Source organism: Gallinula chloropus (genome assembly GCF_964237585.1).
Source record: "Gallinula chloropus genome assembly, chromosome: 15".
In the NCBI taxonomy this organism is placed as follows: Eukaryota; Metazoa; Chordata; class Aves; order Gruiformes; family Rallidae; genus Gallinula; species Gallinula chloropus.
The window spans coordinates 7,052,653-7,075,302 of record NC_140100.1 but is presented as its reverse complement, the minus strand read 5'-3'; the positions used below and the strand labels follow the sequence as shown (position 1 = coordinate 7,075,302).

At 38.0% G+C, this 22,650-nt stretch overlaps 1 protein-coding gene across 1 annotated transcript in view; it reads left to right on the top strand.

Moving 5' to 3' along the window:
- Nucleotides 1-22,650, top strand: part of SDK1 (sidekick cell adhesion molecule 1) — a gene marked incomplete at its 5' end in the record, with an annotated part of 398,756 nt that overhangs the window by 124,005 nt on the left and 252,101 nt on the right. Inside the window, 2 exons of the mRNA XM_084271072.1 lie at nt 226-332; nt 3,565-3,712. Coding sequence (XP_084127198.1) covers nt 226-332; nt 3,565-3,712 — 255 coding nt within the window. The remainder of the gene's footprint in view (nt 1-225; nt 333-3,564; nt 3,713-22,650) is intronic.

The following is a 22,650-nucleotide window of genomic DNA, read 5'->3' as shown; positions in this document are numbered from 1 at the left end:
GAAAGATATTTTATTTGCTTCAAATATTTTTTACTTCTATATAGTACAAACAGTGTTGTAGCCAAAGACGGGAGGTTAGATCAGAAGGAAGTTCTAATGAAAACCCATGATAAGTATTTGAGTCAGTGTGTGAAATACTAGATGAGAAATAAGAAATGCCACATCAAGTAGCATTGACCTGCACTTAGGAAGAAGTGCGCTCTAATTCTGCATTTTGTCTTACAGGTACATCATCCCAGCCCTGCAGAGGTCTGATGCTGGCTCTTATCAGTGTGTTGTGCGAAACAGAATGGGGGCATTGCTGCAAAGAAGGTCTGAGGTTCAAGTGGCATGTAAGTTTGGACAGAAGTTATTCTGTGGTCCGTTGGCTAACAGATTCTTTCTGTGGCTAAAAAGCCAGCACATCAGTGACATTTGAGAATCTGGAAAGCTTTTTGATATCATATTTAATAAATTTTAAAATAATTATTGCTTCCCAAGAAGCTTCATTCTGACTCCAGTTATCTTCTGGGAACCACTTCAAAGCAGCACAAGGTTAAGTTTTTGGAGCAAGCTTTGAGCCCTTCAAAGCCATCAAACCCAGATCCTTTGGAGGTAGCTGTAGCATGAGAGAGCTGTTACACCTTCCCCTCAATACCAGGGATTAAGGAAGGGATGCAGCACAAAACAAATAGTCAATCAAAACAAAACAAGCCCGGAGGGCAGTGGAGGACATCTGAAAGAAAACCATATGGTGAAGAATTCCAAGGAACTGATTCAACTTCATTAGTATGTCATGAGGGAAATTACATGGAATTTCTGTGTTGCAAAGGATGCTTTGTAGATTTTGGTATCATGCTTAGGTAGTTACTGTAGTACAGTACCGGTATTGTATCTGTAGTGTCAGTAGTACCAGAAATGTGATGTTTGATCTCTCAGTGGCGTTGTTGGGAGCTAATAGAAGAATCCACAGCTGCTAAAGTGGGGTTTTCCCTCCCTGCCCTCTACCAGCCCTTATGTCCCTATGTATACTCCTCTTACTAATCTTGTGCTCACTCTGATACATGCCAGACCCTTGCAAATGCTTTTCTGATGGTTCTTCTAGTGTTTTAGTGAGTTATCTCAGGTCGCAGAGGATCCTAGTGAAAGCTGGTGTGAGCAAGTGTAACTGAGTGGAGTGGGGGACCTCCAACAAGGTGAGCAAGGGAAGGTGAGGTGAGCTGCTTCTCTTTCTGCACCAGTGAGCCATTACATCAGTCTAGATGCCTCTGGAGTTGCAGCCACAGTTGTGGTTTCAGGGGATGCAACCTTTGGTAGCAGTACCGGGGAAACCTGCCCATTTTCTCCTCCATCCCACTAATTTTTCCCACTCTTGTATTGCACATAGCACGCTATCCCTTTAGGCTTGGTAGGAAACTTGTCTGTGCAGCTGTGGATGGGGAAACTTCTCCAAAATTTAAAAGAAAAAGCAACAATTACTTTGTAGAGTTTGTTAAACTATTTCTTTCCCACTGTCTGATTGCCTCCGCAGCTGTACAGGCACTTGTATGGGCATCGTGGAGGAGCAATTCCCGAGGAAGTACTTCTGGGAATGATAGTGAGCAGGAGGCACAGGAATACTTTACCTTGATACTGCTGCTAAAGAATTTTGTCTCTTGAAAAGACAGCTTTATTCCCCTCTGAATGAGGGAAAGATTTGCAGTGAAGAGTTTTGTTTCTCCAGGCTTTTTGGGTGTGTGACTTCGGTTGTTCTCCAGAAAGGAAAGAGTGTAACTATTTGCTTTGCTTTGCTTTTAATTCACACCCCCCCACCCCCCCCACTCCCCCCCCCCCCCTCCCCCCGTTTGTAGTTCTGTGTTGCTGAGCAGGGCAGAAAGGTGCTCTTTGAAGACTTCTCTGTGTGTGTTAAACTGTATAGAATGTATATTTATTTATTTTCACTGATAGGGAAGTTGAAACATAGCAAAGCAAATCTGTTATGACTTGGGAGACCTTTGGTGTTGAACCTGTAGTGACATACAGGGTTTCTGTAGTGAAACCTCTCAGACTCATTTCTACAAATTCAAGTCTTCTACAAGTTCTGAATATCCTCTGCACAGGGTGGCTCCTCATACCATGTGATTGTTTTCTGTATTTTAACATTTTTTATTTAAGTTAATTGATTTAATCTGGGTGGATATAATGCAGGTCATTTTGGTTATTGCAAACCATAGCAGAGAGCAGCATTCTGAGGGGTTGCTTAAGGTATGGGGTTACAGGGAACTGTGTTGGTTCTTCAGCTAGGAGGGGTTCACAGGAAATGAAGTATTTTTGCTGCTGAATAGAGGAAGTTTCACAATGCACTTAAACTCAAAATTTTAGTGAAAAATGGAAAGGCACAATTATAATGTGCACTGAGAATGTTCTGAGGTATTTTCCATGTCCCCAATCTCTGAAGTAGCAGGGAACTTGTTAAATAATTAAAAAAAATATTCTCAACACATGCTAACGTATTACTTAACTGAAGGGGAACAGATATTTTTAAGAAAACTGCTGAGTAAATCTTAATTACAGAATGGGCTTAAAAACTCTTGGGTTGTGAAGACTAAAATAATCATATGACAGCGAAGTTAATTAGATCCACCTACGCAGTTTGAAACTTCTTTTCAAGTAGATGATCTGATTACAGTTGTAAGAAATATGGAGCAACAGAGGAAGTACAATGCTGATTATGTCTGAATAAATAACTTGAAAATCACAAAGATGATTAAAGCTTCTTTAAAATACCATGTGTTTTTAATTTCTGCTCTTGTTCTGTCTCTTCTCATCTCCTGCCATCCACAGACCTGAGAGTAGTCTTCTGTGCTTCAGTGTTCTTTGCCTCCTTCTCTGCAGCAGAGAACTTGTAAAGAACCCTGTGGTCCTTAAAAAACAAGCACCACACCAGAATTCAGTGGCAGAAACCAGGATAGTTCTCTCTGTGTGCGTCAGCTTCTTGGTGTAAAGCAAATTAAAATGCATAGAAGTTCTTTGGAGGATGAATACATAGGAGTCTACAGCCCTGTTTATTTTAATGGCTAGGAATGGGATGCAAAAGGAAAAAAACACCAAAAAAAAACCCCTCCAAGAAGAAAATGTTTGATTTCTTACAAGGACTCCATGTATACATGGACTTGGCTATGAAATAAAACCTTCAGATGTTCTGCAACTGTAGTTTTCTCTCTTCCATTCAAATTTTCATTAAAAAAAAAAAAAAGATAATATTCTATACACTACTTGCCTGTGAAATCTAAAGGAATGCATTTCTTTAAAAGAAACCCCAAACATCCCTCCATTAAACTGCAGCTCTCAGTTAACTGAGGGACGTTGAGCCTATGCTGTACCCCTGACTGATGTGCTGTCTCTGTGCACTATAGCACTTGGATTTGCCTTATGCCTTAGGTCTGTCCAAATCTGTCTTAATCAAAACTGTCTCGTGCTCTGTAGCATCATATTGGCTAATTACAACAAAGACTATTATAAAACACAGTTATTTCTCTGTCCCCTGAAAGGAATTGAGAGACACAAGAACTTCCAGGACTTAGTGGAATCCTTTTTTCTTTGCAGACATGGGAAGTTTCATGGACACAAACCAGAGAAAAACTGTGACTGAAGGACAAGCTGCAGTTCTGAACCTCCTACAGATACTGAGCTACCCGAGACCCCAAGTGACATGGTTTAGAGACGGGCACAAGATTATCCCAAGCAGCAGAATGTAAGTCACTTCAAAGCTCAAAATACCTCCACCCGAAAATATGATGAATTATATTTGATAACACAACTTACATTTTAAGTACACTAATTAAGGTTTAAAGAGAATAAAGTAGCCTTGTTCATACTAAGTTTGAGATAAATGACTATTTTAAGACCATCTCTGAACTTCCTAAGCAGTTTGACAAAATAATTCATGTGGTTTTAATGGGCCTGGTGCGGCGTAAGGGACGAGATATGTGGAATGTCTGCACTTGCTTCACGCTATTCATTTTCATGATACATTTTGGAAAAGTAAATGCTCATCTCTCAATTACGTTTACTTGAGTGGACTAACTTAATGAATACTGAGATTGGTCTTTTTTAATATACGAGTCTGATTTATTTTTTTTAACATAGTTATGCTTAATACTCGTTCCCTCATGATAAAATTCTAAATATTGCTTATTTTTTCCTTATCTTTTTAGCCTACAGTGACAGTTTTATTTCTTTTTGACTAATTAGAAGCTTACCCACTAATGGCAAACTACTTGCACTTTGATTAGTTATTATCTCAAGTTGTGCTCATTTATCCTTTCCTGAAACAGTTAGGAAACCATCCTGTGATTTTACCTGCACAGTTAGTTTTATTTAGAGACTAAAGGGGGTTAGCTGTAACATCAATAAATGTAGATAAAAATATTTTTTATTTACTTGCCTATTTATTAGGAAACCATTGAAATGCCAAGAGTGATGTTGGTGGTTATTTTTATCTGTGTATTGCACTTCCATGTGTTCAAAGGGATAGATGTGCTGGTGACTGATGGTAATGGGGTATTGCTGAGTTCCAGAAGGGGTGGTGAGTCTTTAGAGTTTATATTAGAAAGGGAAAAATCTCCTTGGATTTTAATTTTATTAATCTCTACTGTATATTTTACTGCTGCTTATATGCATTTTTTAAACCTGAAAGCTAGTATTACAGCCTCTTTGAAACTGTTAAAATTAGCATTGCAGGGATGTGAGGCAACTATGTAATAATTTATGAATAATTTAATAGTAATTTGATGGGAAACAAGCTGGAAGATGAAACAATGGGTTTCTGGGCAATCTCTTGAAGAGAGCTAAGTGACAAATCCTGAGTTATTAACCATTAAGAATCTACTTCCTCCACTCCTGCTGCATTACAAATTTTCTTTTGTCAATGCTGAGAATACACAAATCAAAAATGTGCAGATGGTGAAAAAGCCTTGTTACCCAGGTATCCGACAGATTCTTGGGAGCTGTTGTGAGGGAGCAGAGCAGACTGACCTAGGCCAAAAGCCAGTGTTTGAACATGAGATTGGTGTAAGTTTTCTTACAGATTTGCAAAATTGCATGTTGTGCATTTGTTACTATAAAATCCTGATTTTTCATATGCTATGCTTTACTCCTACCCTGTTGGGATTGTTAGGGTGAAATCTTCTGTTATTTGTAATGTAACGTAGCATCACAGTAATGCTTACGAATGGGGGACTGTAAAGCTCTGTTCTATAGCAGGGGTCAAACATGTGCATGTTTTCCTGGTCAGAAATTTTGGGCTGAAAGGAACTTGAGGGCGTGTAGGAATTTCTGTGTAGGTATTCCTGAACACTTTTGTGATAGAAGTACACATGCTGAAAGTGCAAAGCTCCTTGGAAGTTTGATGTATGTGGCACAGTAAGCCTGATAAGTTCAGGAAGTGACAGATTTATGGTACGCTTACCAATCATCTGTGCACTCTGTGTGCAGTATGTCTGCTGCTCCCCCAAAGTATTGGAAAAACCATATACCATCCACTCACATATCGCTGTCTGTGAAATTCTGGAAGTAAATATGGCAGCCCTAAAAATACAGAAAGCCTGAGACAGGGAGAAGCTGCTTATAAAACTGTGAGAATGTAAAAATATCTTATGGGGCCTCTGTTTCTGTAGAGCAAGTTGTGCATTTAACGTCGTGTTTTCTGTACACAAAGAGTTGTACCAGTTAAACTGATCGGTTTAGCAGGTGATCTGGTTAGATTGATGCATCAATCTCCAGCTAAACTGATCAGTTAAATTGATACAGCCACCTTGTATGGATGCTCTTTAAACAGATTGAAAGTACCTTATATTGCTAAATCAATGTAAAGCTTTTTTAATCCTTTTAAACAAGCTAACAATTATTTAGCCAAATCAATCAGCTAATCTGTCAGCTATAACAATGATTTTTAAGAGTGACATTGCTTCAGTGTAGGCAGACTGAGGACATAAGCAGTGTTAACAATGAGCACTGGAGTGGTAGTTGTGGTACCTGATGATAATTTGTCATCAATGCCTGTTGAATACAGATGAAGTTGGCATTGCCCAGTTGTTTATCTGTAGCAACTTTTCAGAAAAAAATTAATTTAAATAGTTGGTCAAGTCAACTCTTACTCCTGCAGAGCCTTAATGTCCACATACTCACCACTGCATTGTGTTTATGCTATACAGGACTACTGTTACCACTAGAATGAATTCCTTTCACTGTTGTGGAAACAGTGTGCTGAGTTGTCTTTATGTGAGAAACATGGAAGATCAAAAGTAAGCAGTAGTTTTGAGAAGAAAAAAAAATATTCTTAAGATCTTTCAAGGAATGTCATTTAATTGGCTCTGCAGTAGGGTTTACCTGGCAGGTTTAAGGTAGTAACTGTGGCTGTCTCTCTCTTTCACTGTTTATCAGTATTCAGAACTTTCATGGGGAGGAGTCCTGCCAGCTATTCAGCATTCCAAGAGTATATTTCTGGGGAGCCAAGGTAGCAGAATTGCTGAATTGTCAAGCATATCTGGTATCATTGTATGCATTATTTTAAAGATAGATTATGGCAAATAAGGCTGCTAATTTGTTCTGTGCTTTCTAATAATTATTTAAACATGTTAATACAGTTGCCAGTTCTAACATCACAGAATCACAGAACAGTTTAGTTTGGAAGGGAAACTTGAAGGATCATTTAATTCAATCCACGCTGCAGTGAGCAGAGACATCTTCAGCTAGATCAGGTTGCTCTCAGTGTTGTCCAACCTGACCATGAATGTTTCCAGGAAGGGGGAATCCACAACTTCTCTGGGCAACCTGTACCAGTGCCTCATCACCCTCATAGTGAAGAATTTCCTTTCCTGTAGTGCCCACCTACATCTCCCCTCCTTCAGCTTAGACCCATTCCTCCATGTCTTGTTCCTCCCTGTCCTTGGTAGCAGCCTCTCTCCAGCTTTCCTGGAGCATTTTTTGGCACTGGAAGTTGTTCTGAGGTCTCCCTGGAACCTTCTCTTCTCCAGCTGAAACACCCCTACACTCTCAGACTGTTTCCATAGCAGAGATGCTCCAGCCCTCACATCATCTTTATGGCCAAGTCTGGACTTTCTCCAACATATCCATGTCTTCCTTATGTTGAGGACCCCAGAGCTGGACACAGGACTGCAGGGAGGCTCTTACCACAGCAGATATTCTTGAATTCTGATGACTGGGTGTAACAAACCTGTAATTTCCTCTTTGTCTTACCAATCATTAAGCTGAAAAGTGCTAATTTTTTAGGCCATGAAGAAATACAGAAATTAAGTGGATAGCTTTCATTTCACCTTTATTCAAAGTGGTAATCCTACTCTATGAGTATGCATGGCTGTGATAGCTTCTGAGAGAAAGTTTTCTTTGAGCCATAGGCAATTTTTTTCAAATTGTTCATTCTGTTTAATTTAACCAGTAGTGTAACTCATGGTGGAATTTTGCAGCAAATAACTATGTATTAATTCCCATTTTAATGGTGTTGGTGCCGTAATATTTTGTTAAAGCCCCCGGATAAAAACAAGAATAGCATGACAAGTTCCCTCTAAATGAGTGGGCATGGAAAGTCAACAAATCCCTGTGTAATATATGAATGCAAAGCAAATGGCCTGCCTATACTCTTGGGGTTGTTGTTCTAGTTTATGACTCAAGGCAACTAACAAATCTGCAGCAGAGCTAGTGCGACATGATGGTATGTATTTAATAATTTAAGTTTTAAAATTTTCTCTCCCCCCCCTTTGCACAGTGGGCATGTAAATTCATTTTGGCTTTTATGCATTATGTGTCACAAAAGCCTCAGCTTGATATTTGAAAGGGGTGTTACTAGATCATTAGAAAGAAGCTGTGATCAGGTTAGAAAAGGATGAAGTGGGGAAGCAGAGAGATGAACAGCAAGAGGATATAAGCATATTCTTACCTTAGGTGAAAATTCCCAGGAAGTTTTGGAAAAGAGTTCAGGTTATACCTACACAGATTAATGTTTTCTAAACACACCAGTAGACTAATGTGGAATTACAACTGCACTGTTATCCTGGGTCTTGACTGATGGGATGATTTCTCCTGTTTCCCCTCACATCTCTCAGAAAACAATAGCCTCTCTAAAGGTAACTGCATCAAAAGAAATTGCTACTCTGAGATGTCAAGTCTTCAGCTGCCTTGCCTGGGTGTACTTCATCAGACTTAAAAGCAGAGCGCATTTAACTTTCTTTACACGAGGCATGTACAGTACCTTGGAGAGGCACAAAGGACAGTAGCACCGTCAAGGTCCACAATTGCCTTTCAGTTGTTGTATTGAGAAATTAAATTCTTAGTACTCTTAGAGGGGTTTCTTTTTACCTTTTTCTAACTGAAGGACTTTTTCACTGAAAAGGTTCACTCAAGCCATCAGTTCATTTATTGCTGGTTGATTCTTTAAGAAGGAAACTTTTACTGTAAAGACATTATCACTGTCACTGTATTACAGGGAAATTATTTTTTCCGCTAGTAAGCTGCAGTCAGATGAATATTAACTCATGTCTTTTGTTAGTGGAATTATGTCTGACACAAATCAGGAGAGTTCATTTTTTGCCATAAAAAGGCACTTCTGGGTTGTCCCTTTCAGCTGGGTGGACGTTCTGTCACTTAGTTAACTGTTAATGAGCCAAAACACTTCACAAATGCACTTCATCCCACTAGACAGGGAAGATGAATTGCATTGCCTTTAGGTATACATGAGTTTAATATCTTTTTTTTTTTCTGTAAGGACAATTCATTATGCATCTGAATGTGTGTGGTCATTGGTAACTCATAGAGACCGAATGTGCTGATGGATTGTGGAATGAAAATATGTTCGGCACAGGCAACTGTCAAATGTGACTCGCTGTGGTTTGTAACACTCCTAATACCTTGCAAGTAAGCTAAGGTGGTGCAGATTTACTAGCCATTTCTTAAGGTAAAATTGTAAATATATTAATGATAGTCTCAGAATAACAATAAAAAGTAGCTGTAGCTAAGCAGGCTTTAAAAGATGAGAAAAATTAAAGCATCTGCAGATACATTGTCCTTTGACCTGGTATTAACATTAGATGAGGTTTTGCCTTGATGATAGCAGCTCACTTAATGTGCCATGTATATATTCTTCACTTTAAAACAAACACCACTTCATTTTTATATGAGCAGCTCCATAGCCAGCAATTTCTCTATGAACACTAGCCTGTCATACAACTTAATGTTAGTTGCACATAATTACTTTTCACATACACCGGATAATAATTTAATTAAAATTGAGATGCTTAGCATTAGTGAATAATAAATTCAGAAACTGTCAACTCTGCAGTGTATTAGCTGAGCAATGCTTTTATTTCTTATTTAAAATGAAGTTTTTGGATCTTTTAAGTCTGGTAACATTACGGAGTGACACCTCTCAGCAGTAAGAGACATGACAAAAAGCCTAAAAGCTGCTTTTATCTGTCTGCACCTTTTACAAGCTCCATGTTAATTTTCAAGTCAGTACTGAGAAAGAACATTGTTTTGTAGAATTAAGTTCTTTCTTTAAACAGAATTTTCTTAGTACCCTGTTACTCATTTTTTGAGCCAGACTTCTGCATTGACTAATTTTGCTTTGAAGGACCAGGCAACACTAGGAATCATCTTACATAAAATGTTGCTGTTATCCCCAAGGCCCATGTGCATATGAAAGACTGTAGGGAAATCTCCCATCATCTCAAGTTCTCAATTTGAGTATCCTGAATGCTGTCAGTGGACTGTTTTGAGTATTATTGTCTACTGTGTTCAGCAGAGGAAAACGTTAACACCTCAGGGTAAGTGAATCCCAGGATTATTTTCTAAAGCTGTTTAACTTGTCTAGATTCAACCTTGCTGCTTTTCTCTCTGTTCTAATTTGTTTGCCACCAGTTTTAACCATATGTTTCAGAAAGTAATTCAATCAGACCTCCGAACTTTCAGGGTGTAATCTCGTGTGTTGGTTAGATGAAGGCAGGGGAAGACAGTCATATTTGGGGACCGTGAATGTGCCAAATGTAGGAGCAACACAGCCCATCGTGGGGTGGGAAAGGGAGAGTAGAAAAACTTGCTGCCAAAATCCTGTTAGCAAGGCTCATTTGGAAGTGGATTCCTCCCAAGAGAGATGTGCCGAGTGATGAGATGCGAGGCTCATTTTGGGATTTGACCAATATGTTTCATTACAAATTTGGACCACAAACCACAGAGGGTTTTTTACTATATATTTTTTTCATAAGCCAGGGGAAGTTGCTGCTGTTACGATCACTGTAGAATCCATATTTTGTGCTAGAAAAAGTGGATGCTTGGAACTAATGTTGTGTTTTAATGGGCCTCAGCTGCTCATATCTTTCAGTACAATCTTCAACAGCTGAAAAATCTGACTCTTGGATATTGTTTTTCCTAAGATGACCACGTTTAAAGAACCAAATAATTTGATGTGCCGCACATTTATTATTCACAGATTTGGAATTGGCAGAACAAAAGGAAGTATCACTAGAAGGAAACCTTTTTGCTTTTTAAGGATGATTTACTTAGGGCAGCTTGCAGTAGAAATTGATTTGTGATTTTGTGGCTTTCTAGGGGCAAATGTACTTTGAGACAGAAAATATGGACTATGAAAAAAAGTGCTAACAGCATTTCTTCTTGAAAGTGAACTCCTACACTATTTTTTAAAAACCATATATAATTAAGAGGTGGGTAAAAATGAAGACTTAGCTGTCATTGTACTTTGGGGCTCAATTCTTGCATCTGCTGCCTTTCCTAATCAGAACTAATGATGATATTAGGGACAAATCACGAGTTATAATCCTGTAACAACTAATGTGCCTTTGTGGAAAAACATTTTCCTTTCCATCTTTGAACTACTCTGTCTACAAATGGAGAAAATTTAATATGCAGCCAAGATAAGACTATTTAAAAGTGTTTCAGTCATTCTTAAGAGCAAATAGGCAAAAGAAAATGATTGCTTTATGCTTAAAAAGTGGTGATTGTTCACAAATCCCTGGGAAGAATTTATCTTTTCGGACCCCTCACATATCTCTATTTTTATGGAAATAGATGCAAAATACTTGTGACTTATCAAATATAGCAGAAGGTAATGTCTTATGTTTACCAATTAACTTTTATTAATCAAAGCTGACTGAAGTAAAATGTATCTGTCAGTACTTTTGGCTGTTCCTACAAAGGATTATTAAATACTTTCTCTGCAGAGACGGACAAATGCTGTCTTTCCTCCTGATTCTAGTGGATTTTTATATGCTATGCAAAGGTGTTAAGACATACAAGTTTGTAATTTCATAATAGGGATTTATGCAGGATGATTTTGAAGTCTATCATTTTGGCACATTTACTTTCATGTTGCAAACTGTTGTGTGATTCAGGAAGTAAAAAAAAAAAAAACCCCACAGAACTCTGCACTCTGGGGATGTATTGTGGCTTTTGTGGTTGATTTGCATCAAGTCTACTTTGTTAACAGTATTCAACTTGAATTTAAAGAATTTGGTACATGGAAGGAAATGTGAAGCAGACCTTACGTTAATTAATGCTGCAGAGAAAGGAAGAAGCTGGCAGCCTGCCTATGGCTTATCTCTGATCCTTAGTTGTGAGTGAAATCTTTAGCTGTTTTGTGCTTGGCCTTCATCTAACAGATTCCAAATGAATTTAAATAAATTGTACGTGCCATGTCTGAGGTTTCATGGGATTGTCTGATCTGAGAAGGGTGTTTTTTGGCTCTGGAGAAACTTTGTAAAGGTATCTTGCAATTAGAAGTGAGAAAAAACAGTCTGTTTGTCTGACACATGTTAACACTACCTTTTATTTCACAATATATGCCTGTGGCTATTGTTATACATTGGAAGAATGTGTTGGTTTACATGTCAGGACTGATTCTAGACAGAGATGAACAAGGCATCTCTTTACTGGGTGACCGCAGTCATCACTTGCTTGTTCAGCTTTGTTGTCTTTCCTTTTCCCTCTGAACTCCTGTCACTAGAATGAGAAAAGAGTAGAATATACCAGCCTACTTGATATCATTGTGGTGGCAAGGAGAAAGAATAAGAAAGGGAAATGCTGGAGGAATTTTCCCCCTTTTTCACTTGATTGATAGGTGGAAATTAAGAAAACCATACTTGGGTCAAGACAGGCACATGTGTGAAGATGGTGGATACAGAGCGAGGTGGATTGTGTTGTTTAGCCCTGATGGAGGAAGGAAAACAGAGGGTGGATGAAAAGGAGTTGGAAAACTGTGATCTGGGACTGGTGATCTTCAGCTTTCACTCACGTGGCAGAGGGAGAGAGAATGTCCTGAGAGCGTGGCTTGTGCTTCTGTCACCATTGTATCCGGAAGCCCCATAGGAACAAGAGCCAGCTTTCCAAGAGATCAGAGAAGCCATCATGCCAGTTCCATGAGCCGTCTCGCTCTTCTTGACTTTCTTCTCCACAAAATCCTCTCAATCCAGGCTCCCACTACAATCCCTATATTGACACTGATCCCTCCCAGATAAGTGTCACCTCTGGACCTACCCTCCGATCACTGGAAAACAGACTATTGCCAGCACTTTGTGGTGGCTTATTTGTAGGATTGGAACCTAATGTGTAATTTGCAAATAAATTCATAGCTCAAAAAGCAGGGTGAGTATCTATCTAGCTATTCCCATCTTATGTGCTCTTGGCTACTTGAATTCACAAAATAGAGGTATAAAGGAGACCTCATCTGGGAGAAGCACTTGAAAGCACTGAAGCAAGGATCTGTACAACAAAGTTTTATGTATTTTTCTTCAAAACCTCAAAGGCTAGAGTTTTGCTAGATTTTGCTGAATGATTTCTCAAGAAACAGCATTTGCTGTTGTCATTCACCAACCAATACCATTTGCAAGAATTTTAACAACTCTGTTGCTGTCTGCCAGCTGCCATGCATTCTTTTCCTACTCCCAGCATAATACCTCTTCACTGGAGGAAGAGTGCAATACTTTTGTAATAATCACCAGCTGAAATCACTGATTATTTTAAAACATCAAATCTCATTTTTGGCAATCCATCACCTGTTTCCATGGGAACTGAAACTGGCCTTAGCAGCAACAAGAAGCAGTTTATTGGGATGCTTACACATTTCAATGGCTGTTGTTAGCTGTATCTTTTGTTTACTCAACAGATATTGCAGCCACAAACTCCAAGTACACTTCTAAATTCCATGTTCGTTTCATTTTAATTTGTTTCTATTTTTATTCATATATTTCACAAGTTAGCAGAAATGTTATGATCAAGGAGAGAGAAAATGTCAATAGTAATCTCTGATGTATGCAGTCAATATTGGATGTTTCAATCAAGTCTCCTTACTGTTCTTTTAACTAGGACTCTGATAGAATGGAAAAATGACCTGCTTTGAGGGGGCAAAACATAGGTGGAAGCACCACATTTAAGGGTGTCAGCAACAATATTGTCCCTTGGTGACCTATCTCAGAGTTTTTGCTTTCCAAGGTCTTATTTCCTCCATTTATTTTTCTGTTCTAAATGTAAAGTGTGTGGAGGTTACTGGGAGCACCTGGAAAACCCTCATCTCCTGCTCCTTTCTGTAGTTGGTGCTTTCACAGGAACTCCTCTTAGATCACGCAATTCACTGTTGCAGTATTTATTGCAAAACCCACTTTCTAAATTAAATACCTATCTTTGTCACTTCTTTATCAATAATTTATTCACATTTAGTGCAATTATGAGCAAATCAAGTCATGTTTTCAGAGATTGATTTGTCTGCATACCTACATATAGTTAAAACCACACTGCAGCGAGGGGATGCTAAATGCCCAATAGCGAATGGCTGAGGGTGCATAGTAAGAGTGGGGAATAGTGTGCAACTGCTGTGTTGGGTCCTACAACTGATGTTGATTGGACCCAGTTTCAGCAGCATTAGCCAAAGAGTAAATTATTTTTAAGAAACCTTTCAGTAGCAGAAGTGAAAATACCTTGCAGAGATCCTGCAAATAGGTTTTTAGTGTATGTTGATGACCTAAAAATTCCAGCACAAGAAATAAGCTAATATGTAACTGATAATTTAATAAAAACAGGGAGTTAGCAAAATCTTTCTGTTTTGATGAAATAAAGAGAAGTGGCGGGTTAGTGTTTTAATGCCTGATAGCTTCTAATCCATAGCTGTCAGTGTTAATTCCACTAAATAAAAAAAGTTTATGGTGCTGAAGGTTCACTAGTCAAGATTCATAAAGGTAAAATTTCAGTTGGCATCCTCTTGTCTCTTTGGGAAGGCACTTTTATTCAGGAAGCAATTCCAGAGTAGAGAACAATACCAAGCATGAAATGAAAAAAAACGAGTGTGCAAAATACACCTTGCTTTCTCTCATGCAGCCCACAGAAATAATACTGGATGAATAAAGAGTATGAACATCCTTCTTAATGCTTTCAATTATTTATGTCAAATTATTTAATCAGTAGGAAAATTTCTGATTCAGGGCACCTTTTAGAGTTCCCCTTTTTTGGGTGGTCTCTGGGACTGCAGTCATCTTCTCCAAAGCCAGCTGAACCCAGTGGGATATTCACTTAATCCATTCTATTACTGATAGGTGGGAATTATAATAATTTCTATAGTAAAATACACCAGTTCATCAGATGCAATACTCTTCTATTCTTTTGATAGCACAGATTGGCTTACACCAAAAACAAAGATGGCACACTGTATTTGCTGCATTTTTAATATGTAAATAATATAAAGAGCATATGCATGATGTAAAATAGTCAAACATCATGAAAAGAGGTCTGAGCTGCCCAGTTAGAAGCCACACAATTTGCTAATACTTTAAATTTTTTCATTCCCTAATACTTCCTCTATGCCTCTGAAATAACATAATAATAAACCCTTCCTAACATCAAAGCACTTTCCAAAGGGTTGCATTTTTTACTCACGTGTGGACCATGGGGAAAAAAAGATGTCCATTGGGTCCTTACATGCAAATGTTGAATATCTTCTTTTATTAAACTGCAAAAGGGATTTGCCAGAATTATGAAAAGGACTCTGAACTTGCGCTTTATAAATGCTAATATAAAATCTAGTATTTTAATAAGTTTTTTAAATTTACATTTTTAAGTATGGTGCATTGGGTGAGCTTTGAAGGTACACCCTCTCACTTTGACATTTACTGTCTGTTCCAACAGTTCTCTACTCCTTTAATATAGTCACACTTAAGAAGCAATTTGTACTTTAATCTTTTAACTAGCATAAATTATGTTGCCTTGTGCTATGCTAGCCCCAAATGGAAGGAAGGTATGCAGAGGCCAGGGAGGGAAATAGTCTGTAGAGCAGTCAGGTTCTAGCAGCAAGGTGCATCTACACGGAGTGAAGAGCCCCAGTGATGCAAGTCAGGCTCAGTTCTGTGCTGTCAGTGGCGTTTTAATTTCAGTGAGAAGAATCAGTGGCAATGAAGAGAGTGAAAATGGAAACCTTGCTAGAATAGCTCAAACCAGAACAAACATGAAGAGAAGGTTTAGTTATCTGCTAATTTGTATCAGCGTTGTTCTAAGCCAGCTTGGTATGTGAATGGCTTATGCTCTTCTTTCCAAAGGCCCACAGTGTTTTACATTATTAAATGCTTGTTTTTCCTTTCAACCTTCCGTGCTCAATTGTCATGAGGAGATAAACACTGCTTTGTGGCCTGCAGTTTTGCAATATTACAATTTAATCATTCACCATTAGCCAATTATGGAAACATCAGGATTGTCCAGAATTAACTCTGCCAATCTCTGAATTGACCCTCTGTATGTCATGTTTCTGTTTACCTCAGTCAGAATTTGAATCTATCTCATTACTTTGCATCTTTTTCTACAGTTTTCTAAAATTAAAAGGTCTAATGCAGCATTTTGTAGTTCTCCTTCATCCACTCCTTTGTTGATAGAACTTAAGAAAATTAATAAAGGTATAGTAGATGTTAAGTTTATTTTTTTACTGTGAAAACTCAGATTCTCAGGGAAACTTTTGTGATATTCTTGGGATGCTTAGACATTTGAATCATTTTGCTTACTGTGCTAACAAGAAGGACCTTGTGTAGTGTTTTAATGGAACAGTGCTAAACTTTAAACCCATGATGAACTTACTGCATTTATTTGGAGAAATATTGTTAGGATCTGATGAGTGCTTGAAGATTCAAAAAGCACGGTTTAGTTAAGCTTTGTTTGACTTAATACACAGTTTTTACAAATCTCTTTACTTCCCTTCAAGGTTCTAAGATGAAAATAATTGTGTTATAAATATCAACTGCTTAAAACTGAAATTAATTTCATAAAATTCAGGCCACTGCTTTTATATTAAGATGATTTATTTCTGTAATGACATCTCTATAGATTTGTCAAAGATTTGAGAGACTGAAACTATGTGCCTGTGGTTTTTAGGTAACACTTCCAACTACATGTTTTAATGATCAAACTATTTTCCCACTCCACTGAGCAGGAGTGAATGGGATCACTTGAAATCTCTACTTTAATTCCCATAATTTATAATGTGAACACCTGTCCTTCAGGTAGTGCTGTTAATAGTGAAGATAGTATTAGGTGCCTTAAATAATGGCAAGAAATATTATAATGCCATCACAGATAACTATTTACATATATAGAATTATCAGCTATAATTGGTCATATCTGTACAGGATACAGAAACAGAAGTATTCCAGGGAATGGCAAGCAAAATGGCCCAATATTTTTCCATCATGGAAAGATAATTGTATAACATCTTGTACTTTGTGCATCTTAGTTGTCCTCCTGGCATCTGGAAGAGAATTTGCAGCTGTTTGCAAGGGCATTAGAAAAGCTTTATTGGGCACAGTGTTAGAACCATGAAAGACATAATGGAAATGTCTGGGGTTTGGTTTTGTTTGGGGGTTTTACCATCAGTTCTGTTGGCTAGATGTTCCTTACACAAACAATGATTTGTGTGTTTGAACTGAAGCTTGGGGATGTTGCAGCTCCTGGAAGGTTTTCCAGTGAAGTGCAGGTATCCACCTCCTCTTCCTCTGGATCATTCTGTTACTGTTACCATTTGGCTTTAGGAAAGCTATAACAAAGGTAAAGGTAATGAAAACTCATGCTTCAGGGTTTATGCTAATACTAAATCTACTTCACATTCTCTGAGATTAATTAGTTAACACGTGTACAACATTTAGAACATGAGTACTATTAGAGTTGGACCATAAACAGCTACAGGCTGATTGTCTGTGGAGCTCAAAGGTTAATTTCTTCCATATATACTGTACAAATTCCAACAACACTAGGATTTTTAATCGTCTCTGTTACTGATAGATCATTTGCCACAGAAGAGTCACATATGCTACTTCTAGTATGTTTAAAACCCAATTAGTACTAGTTAATTTGCTTATTGTGGCAGAACTTCAAGTACCAGCCTGGCTGTGTCCACATACAAGTTTGTAGCCTGCTGCTGAACTCTGAAAACCTGAAATCCTTATATTCACACTTAATCTTCGTGCTAGGAACCTTCAAATGATAGCCTAGACTGAGGGCTCTGGCCCGTAGCTGGGTTTTTTTTTCTTGCAGGGATGATCTTATGTCCATCAAGAGATCAAATTTGGTTTAAGATGCGTGCTGCAAATATCCAGAGCCTGGAAAGGAGCATTTATGTTACGAAGATTAGAAGTGAAGCTGGAATATGACCATGAAGGAAAAGAGTGGGTATTCACAGGTGAAGTTTTGAATAGTTATGTCTGTCTGTGGATAGGAAGTCAACACTGACCAGTTTTCCCTCTATGATCATTCAGTGGGGAAAGGTTATTCTCAATACACATAGTAAATAAAGACAGAATAAGAATGAATACATTGCAAAACCCGTTCAGGGACCATAACCTTTCGTGAACTTAGAGGAAGGGTGGGCTGTTCTGACGGATCGGTTTAGTTTTCCCTCAGAAGGTGCACAAACCTTGGCTTTGTAAATCACTCTCTTTGCATTTGCACTTGAGAAAAAAAACCTATTTTCATATGAAATTTGCACCCCATATTATTTTAATTAGTAAACAGTTCAGAATTAGATTTGTAATTACAAATTGGCATCAGGTTTAAGTGTGCTGAAACAAACATTTCTCTATAAAGCTTGTTTTCTGAGGCTGAAATGGTTGATACTTGCATTGCATGTTGTGCTTGTTTGTTTTATTATTTTTCCTGGAACTGTTTGCTGTCATTTGCAAACAAGAGAGATCAGTCTGTTATTTACTGAGGCTGAGTAAAAACAGCGTATTATCCAGTTAGAAGAGACAGTACACAGAGTAAGCAGATCAGGAAAATGTATTTCAATGCCAGCTTCATTAAGTTGATAATCATCTCAATATATTCCACTACAACTTCAACAATTAGTAGCCATAGTTTTCTTTTCGTGATTATCTTTAATCAATGGTACAAAAAAAATCCCCAAGAAGAATTCCATGGTAATTCAAAGCTTCCAGAAAATTCTTATGGCATGTGGAGCGTTGCAAAAGGAGGAGACATGGGACCAAAACTTGTTCATTAGTTCTGGATTCTGAATGGTGGAATTCATCACAGGTGATGTAGCAGCAGCTCACCCCTCTGAGGAAACACACCTTAATTTCTGTCATAAACCATATGCTTATTCCCTATATATTCTTGGTTTGAGATGCCTCAACAGTAGGATATGGCCACATGCAGAGAGCATCAGTGACTTTGGTGTCCCAGTTAGTTTGGTGTCAGAGTTTAATATTCTGTGACTGTGCTCATCTCCCCTGGCAAGACCATGAGGAATTGCTGCTGTTCTTGAGAAGCAGTTAATAAATTACTGACTTTGCTCACATGCTGATTTTTAAGCTGGGGTTTCATTTTTAGCTTCTGCCATTTTAATCCAAGCTTCTGAAGGCATTTCTCATGAAACTTCTTCAGAATTTTCAACAATAGACTTAAAAAAAAAACCCAACAGTAAATTAATTTACAGAACATGGGAATAAACAATGCCATAGCAAAATCACCGTGGGAGAAATATCCCCAGTAAAGTCCCCTTGAAGTGGAAGACAGTGAGAAAAACCTGCAGCTGGCTCCTCCACAGCTCCTCTAGATGCCCGTGAGCACAGCCTTCCCTTGACTGACTCAGTCTGTGGTCACAGGGCTGCCAGCAGCTCTGGAAATTTATTAACTGACTCTACTGGGTAGATCACTCGGTCAATCAGTGTCCTTCACTACTGGAAGAAGCTTGTCCTGGGCTTAAAGGAATTTAAATAGGTGAAATGGCCAGAAGGGAAGGGAACAGGCAGTGCCTGCACAGCAGTGCTATCATTCTAACCTGGATGTGGGTTATCGTGATAAATTATTTCATGTTATTTTAAACCTCTTTTTTTCCCCCCTCTTTTTGTTCCTTTCAGGAACTGTTTTCCATAGTGCTCATGAATCTTGGTTAGAGATCACTTGGTGTTCAGAGAAGCGTTTCTGCCAAGAGTCTACCAATGTGAAATCGGGACTGCTTGGTCCATCTTTCACAATTTTCATAGACTGAGGACAGGCCAGTAATGTGATATATGTGCCTACCCTCAGTGTTTAAGGCAAGTAGCCTCTTACCACACAGAATGTAGAAGGTTTTGAAGGAAGGTAATACTTCCCTGAGGATCAACTTTCCTCCTCAAAAGCAGTCTGAATTTTGGCCTTTGATGCCTTTGTCATGTATGAAGAAAAAAGAAATATTGAACACTATTATTATGTGAGTAGATTGAATATCTTTGGAAACTTAATGAGGCAATACCTGAATGTGTGGGTAAGTCCTTTTTTAAAAGAAGATTCTTGTTTTATAAAGTGTTTTCAAACCACTTTATATGAAAATATTTTTGGCTACCGTGTTTCAGTCTAACACTGTGGTTTTATTCTGAACACAGTCAATGGGCTCTGATGGTATCGCTTAAGAAGAGATTATTGTGTTGCTGGATCAGTGACAGTGGAGATGAGACAGGCTAATAAACGTTCCTGGGAGTGTTATTGGATGCTATGGTGTACAGAATACAGCTTGCTGAAGTCAGTGTGGTATCTCATGGCGAAGACTCCTGGCTTTGTAGTTGCAACATTAAACATTTCTTGTTTTGAGGAATCTGGGTATTTAGAACAATAACTTATAAGGATACGTGTTTCAAAAGCAAAATTCAACAATCCAAACTGTGTATTCACTTTGTTCCTGTCTGGACATGAGGAAGAAACTCCTATTGCCTTTTATTTAGCATAGAGGGTCTCAAAATTGAAGACCAAAAAATGTCAAAGGTGTATACAGTTGTACATAGACACTAGGCTGCTTTGAATAATCTTCAGTGTGGATTGAAGCTACGTGAGCATCTTTCATTCAACATGGCTATTCAAGGCATATTATTATTTTTAGCTAACTTTTATTGATTTTAAGCAAATGTTTATGTGAGATAAAGCGTTACATTTTGTAATGTGTCATAAAATTCACTGAGCATCATCTTGATTGATTCACACCCAGTATGAAATGGGTGAGCATTTCCTTGGCAATTTCTTGTTTTTCTGATCATATTTTTAATTCTCTTTTCATAATGTGTTAGACAGGTTTTTCCTCACTGTGGTGAGCTGAAAGGCTCATGGACTACAAGAAGCTTCGTTTTTTTCCTATGCTCCCTGCTGCTTTGTGTATTCTGTCACTGGCATATTCACTTAATTATATGACAGGCAATAACTGCTCTCTGAGGGAGTAAAAACAACTGTTGAATTCATTTTTAAATTATATCATATTGCTCTGTTCGAAACCTCTTTTAAATAAATGTTGAGGATAGAACTATTGATGTGGCTTTTAAACTTTAAATTTCAGTTAGTTCTGATCATTTTAAATAGTCCTTCAGCAAGAATAAATCAGTTTTTATAACTTATAACTTTCAATTATAGTCTTTGGAGAGAATAACAGCGTTGTTTCAAGGAGCTGTAAAGTATAACAACAAGGAAACGTTCCTGTTTCATTTGTGAAGGCTTTAAGCTCCTGTGGAACCTAACAAGAATTTTTCAGGAGGAAGCACATGCTAGAGGGATCCTTGAGTGTGTCGGTCTAGGTGTGGCTTTGATCTCCTCTTTGAACTTTCACTTAGGGAACTTACTGGTAAACCTTACAGGGGGATGACGCTGACCTACTTTGCTGTATTTCAACTGTTCGATAAAAATGGACTGAGAATCACAAGCTGTTACAGTCTTCACTGATGTGCCACTGAATTGCGTGAAAAGATGTTTCCTCAGTACGAACTGGTGGCTCTGATGAAAGGTTTTGGACTAATAGCTGGCTCTGTTGCAAGGTATTGGATGATGCAAAAGCTTTAAAGTATCTTAGGAGCAAATTCAAACTCAGTCAGTTATGGATCCATTGTTAGATTTGAAATAGAAATGCTTATTTAGAAAGGAGTAAGTGTTCTATGTTTAGAACAAATACAGCAGAATTAGATAGATGGGGAGGTGGAGCCCACACAGCAACGTGGATGAAATACAAGTTTTACCTGGTAATGTATTCCATGTGTGTTAAAGGATCAGCTCATTGGTCCTTATCTGTGAATGTTAGTTTTTAATAAATCTTTCAGAGCCTAGTAAAATCCAAAGCCCCCTCTGACTGCCAGTGTAATTCCAGTTGTTAAAAAACTAAAAAGAATGACTCGAATAGCAATCTCGTTAGAGGACATCAGTCCTGGGCAGAGGAGCTGAATGGCTCAGTTGGCACTGTAGCAGCAAAAAATGGAAAATGCACCCTACTTTAATTCTTTGGAGTGTCATTTACTGATTTGTTTCTGCCAGAGCTTTGTTTCTATGTATGCAGATTCAGCTAATAAGAGACTTCGGAAATAATGTGGAAAGGCTACATAAATTTTTCTCTCCTCTATTTCTGACCCTGTTGCCTGATGTTGGCACTCACTGAAACAACTGGTACAGGGAACACAGCACATGTTGCTGTCACTGCATTATTTTTATTTTTTTTTACCCTGGACAAAGGCTGTACCAGGTAAATGACCTCCCCTAAAATTCCCTTGGACCAACTCCAAGACAGTGGGTGCTAGGAGACAAAACAGTAGCCACATTCATCTGCTGCTGCTTATTATGTAGGTTTTCCTCTAACCAGTAAGAAAATGTGATTCTTGAAACCATAGTACATGAATTTGTTGCTTCTACTATTGCTTCCAGGTGAACAGAAATGAGAAGGCAACAGTTTGAAAATGTCTGAAATGTTTAGTATTAATATGCTCTGAAACATCTGTTTCTTCTGTTCTCTGGCCTCCTCTGTAGTGTCAAACACTTCAGTAACTATTTTTCTATTATGTTAATGTCATATTCTGTGATCTGAGGATTTTTTCTTTTTAATAAAACCTTTACATCTTTTCTTTTTTACGTAGATACAAAGGCAGATCAATGAAATTTAGAAAAAGTTGCTAAATTGATATATGCAACATTAATTCCAGGATATCTGTCTTAGAGATTGACCTGATATTTTCCATTTTAAATTAAGAAAAAAAAAAGGCAAAAATAGCAAAAAGATACTTTCTTGGGTGAAATCCCATTGAAATTGTCAGGCAAACGAATTTAGTGAAGACAAAGATGAGAAAATACCCTTTAAAATGGCTTCAATCAAGTAGTACAGATCACAAATACAAAGCCATGAACTGTAGAAATAATTTAAATAAT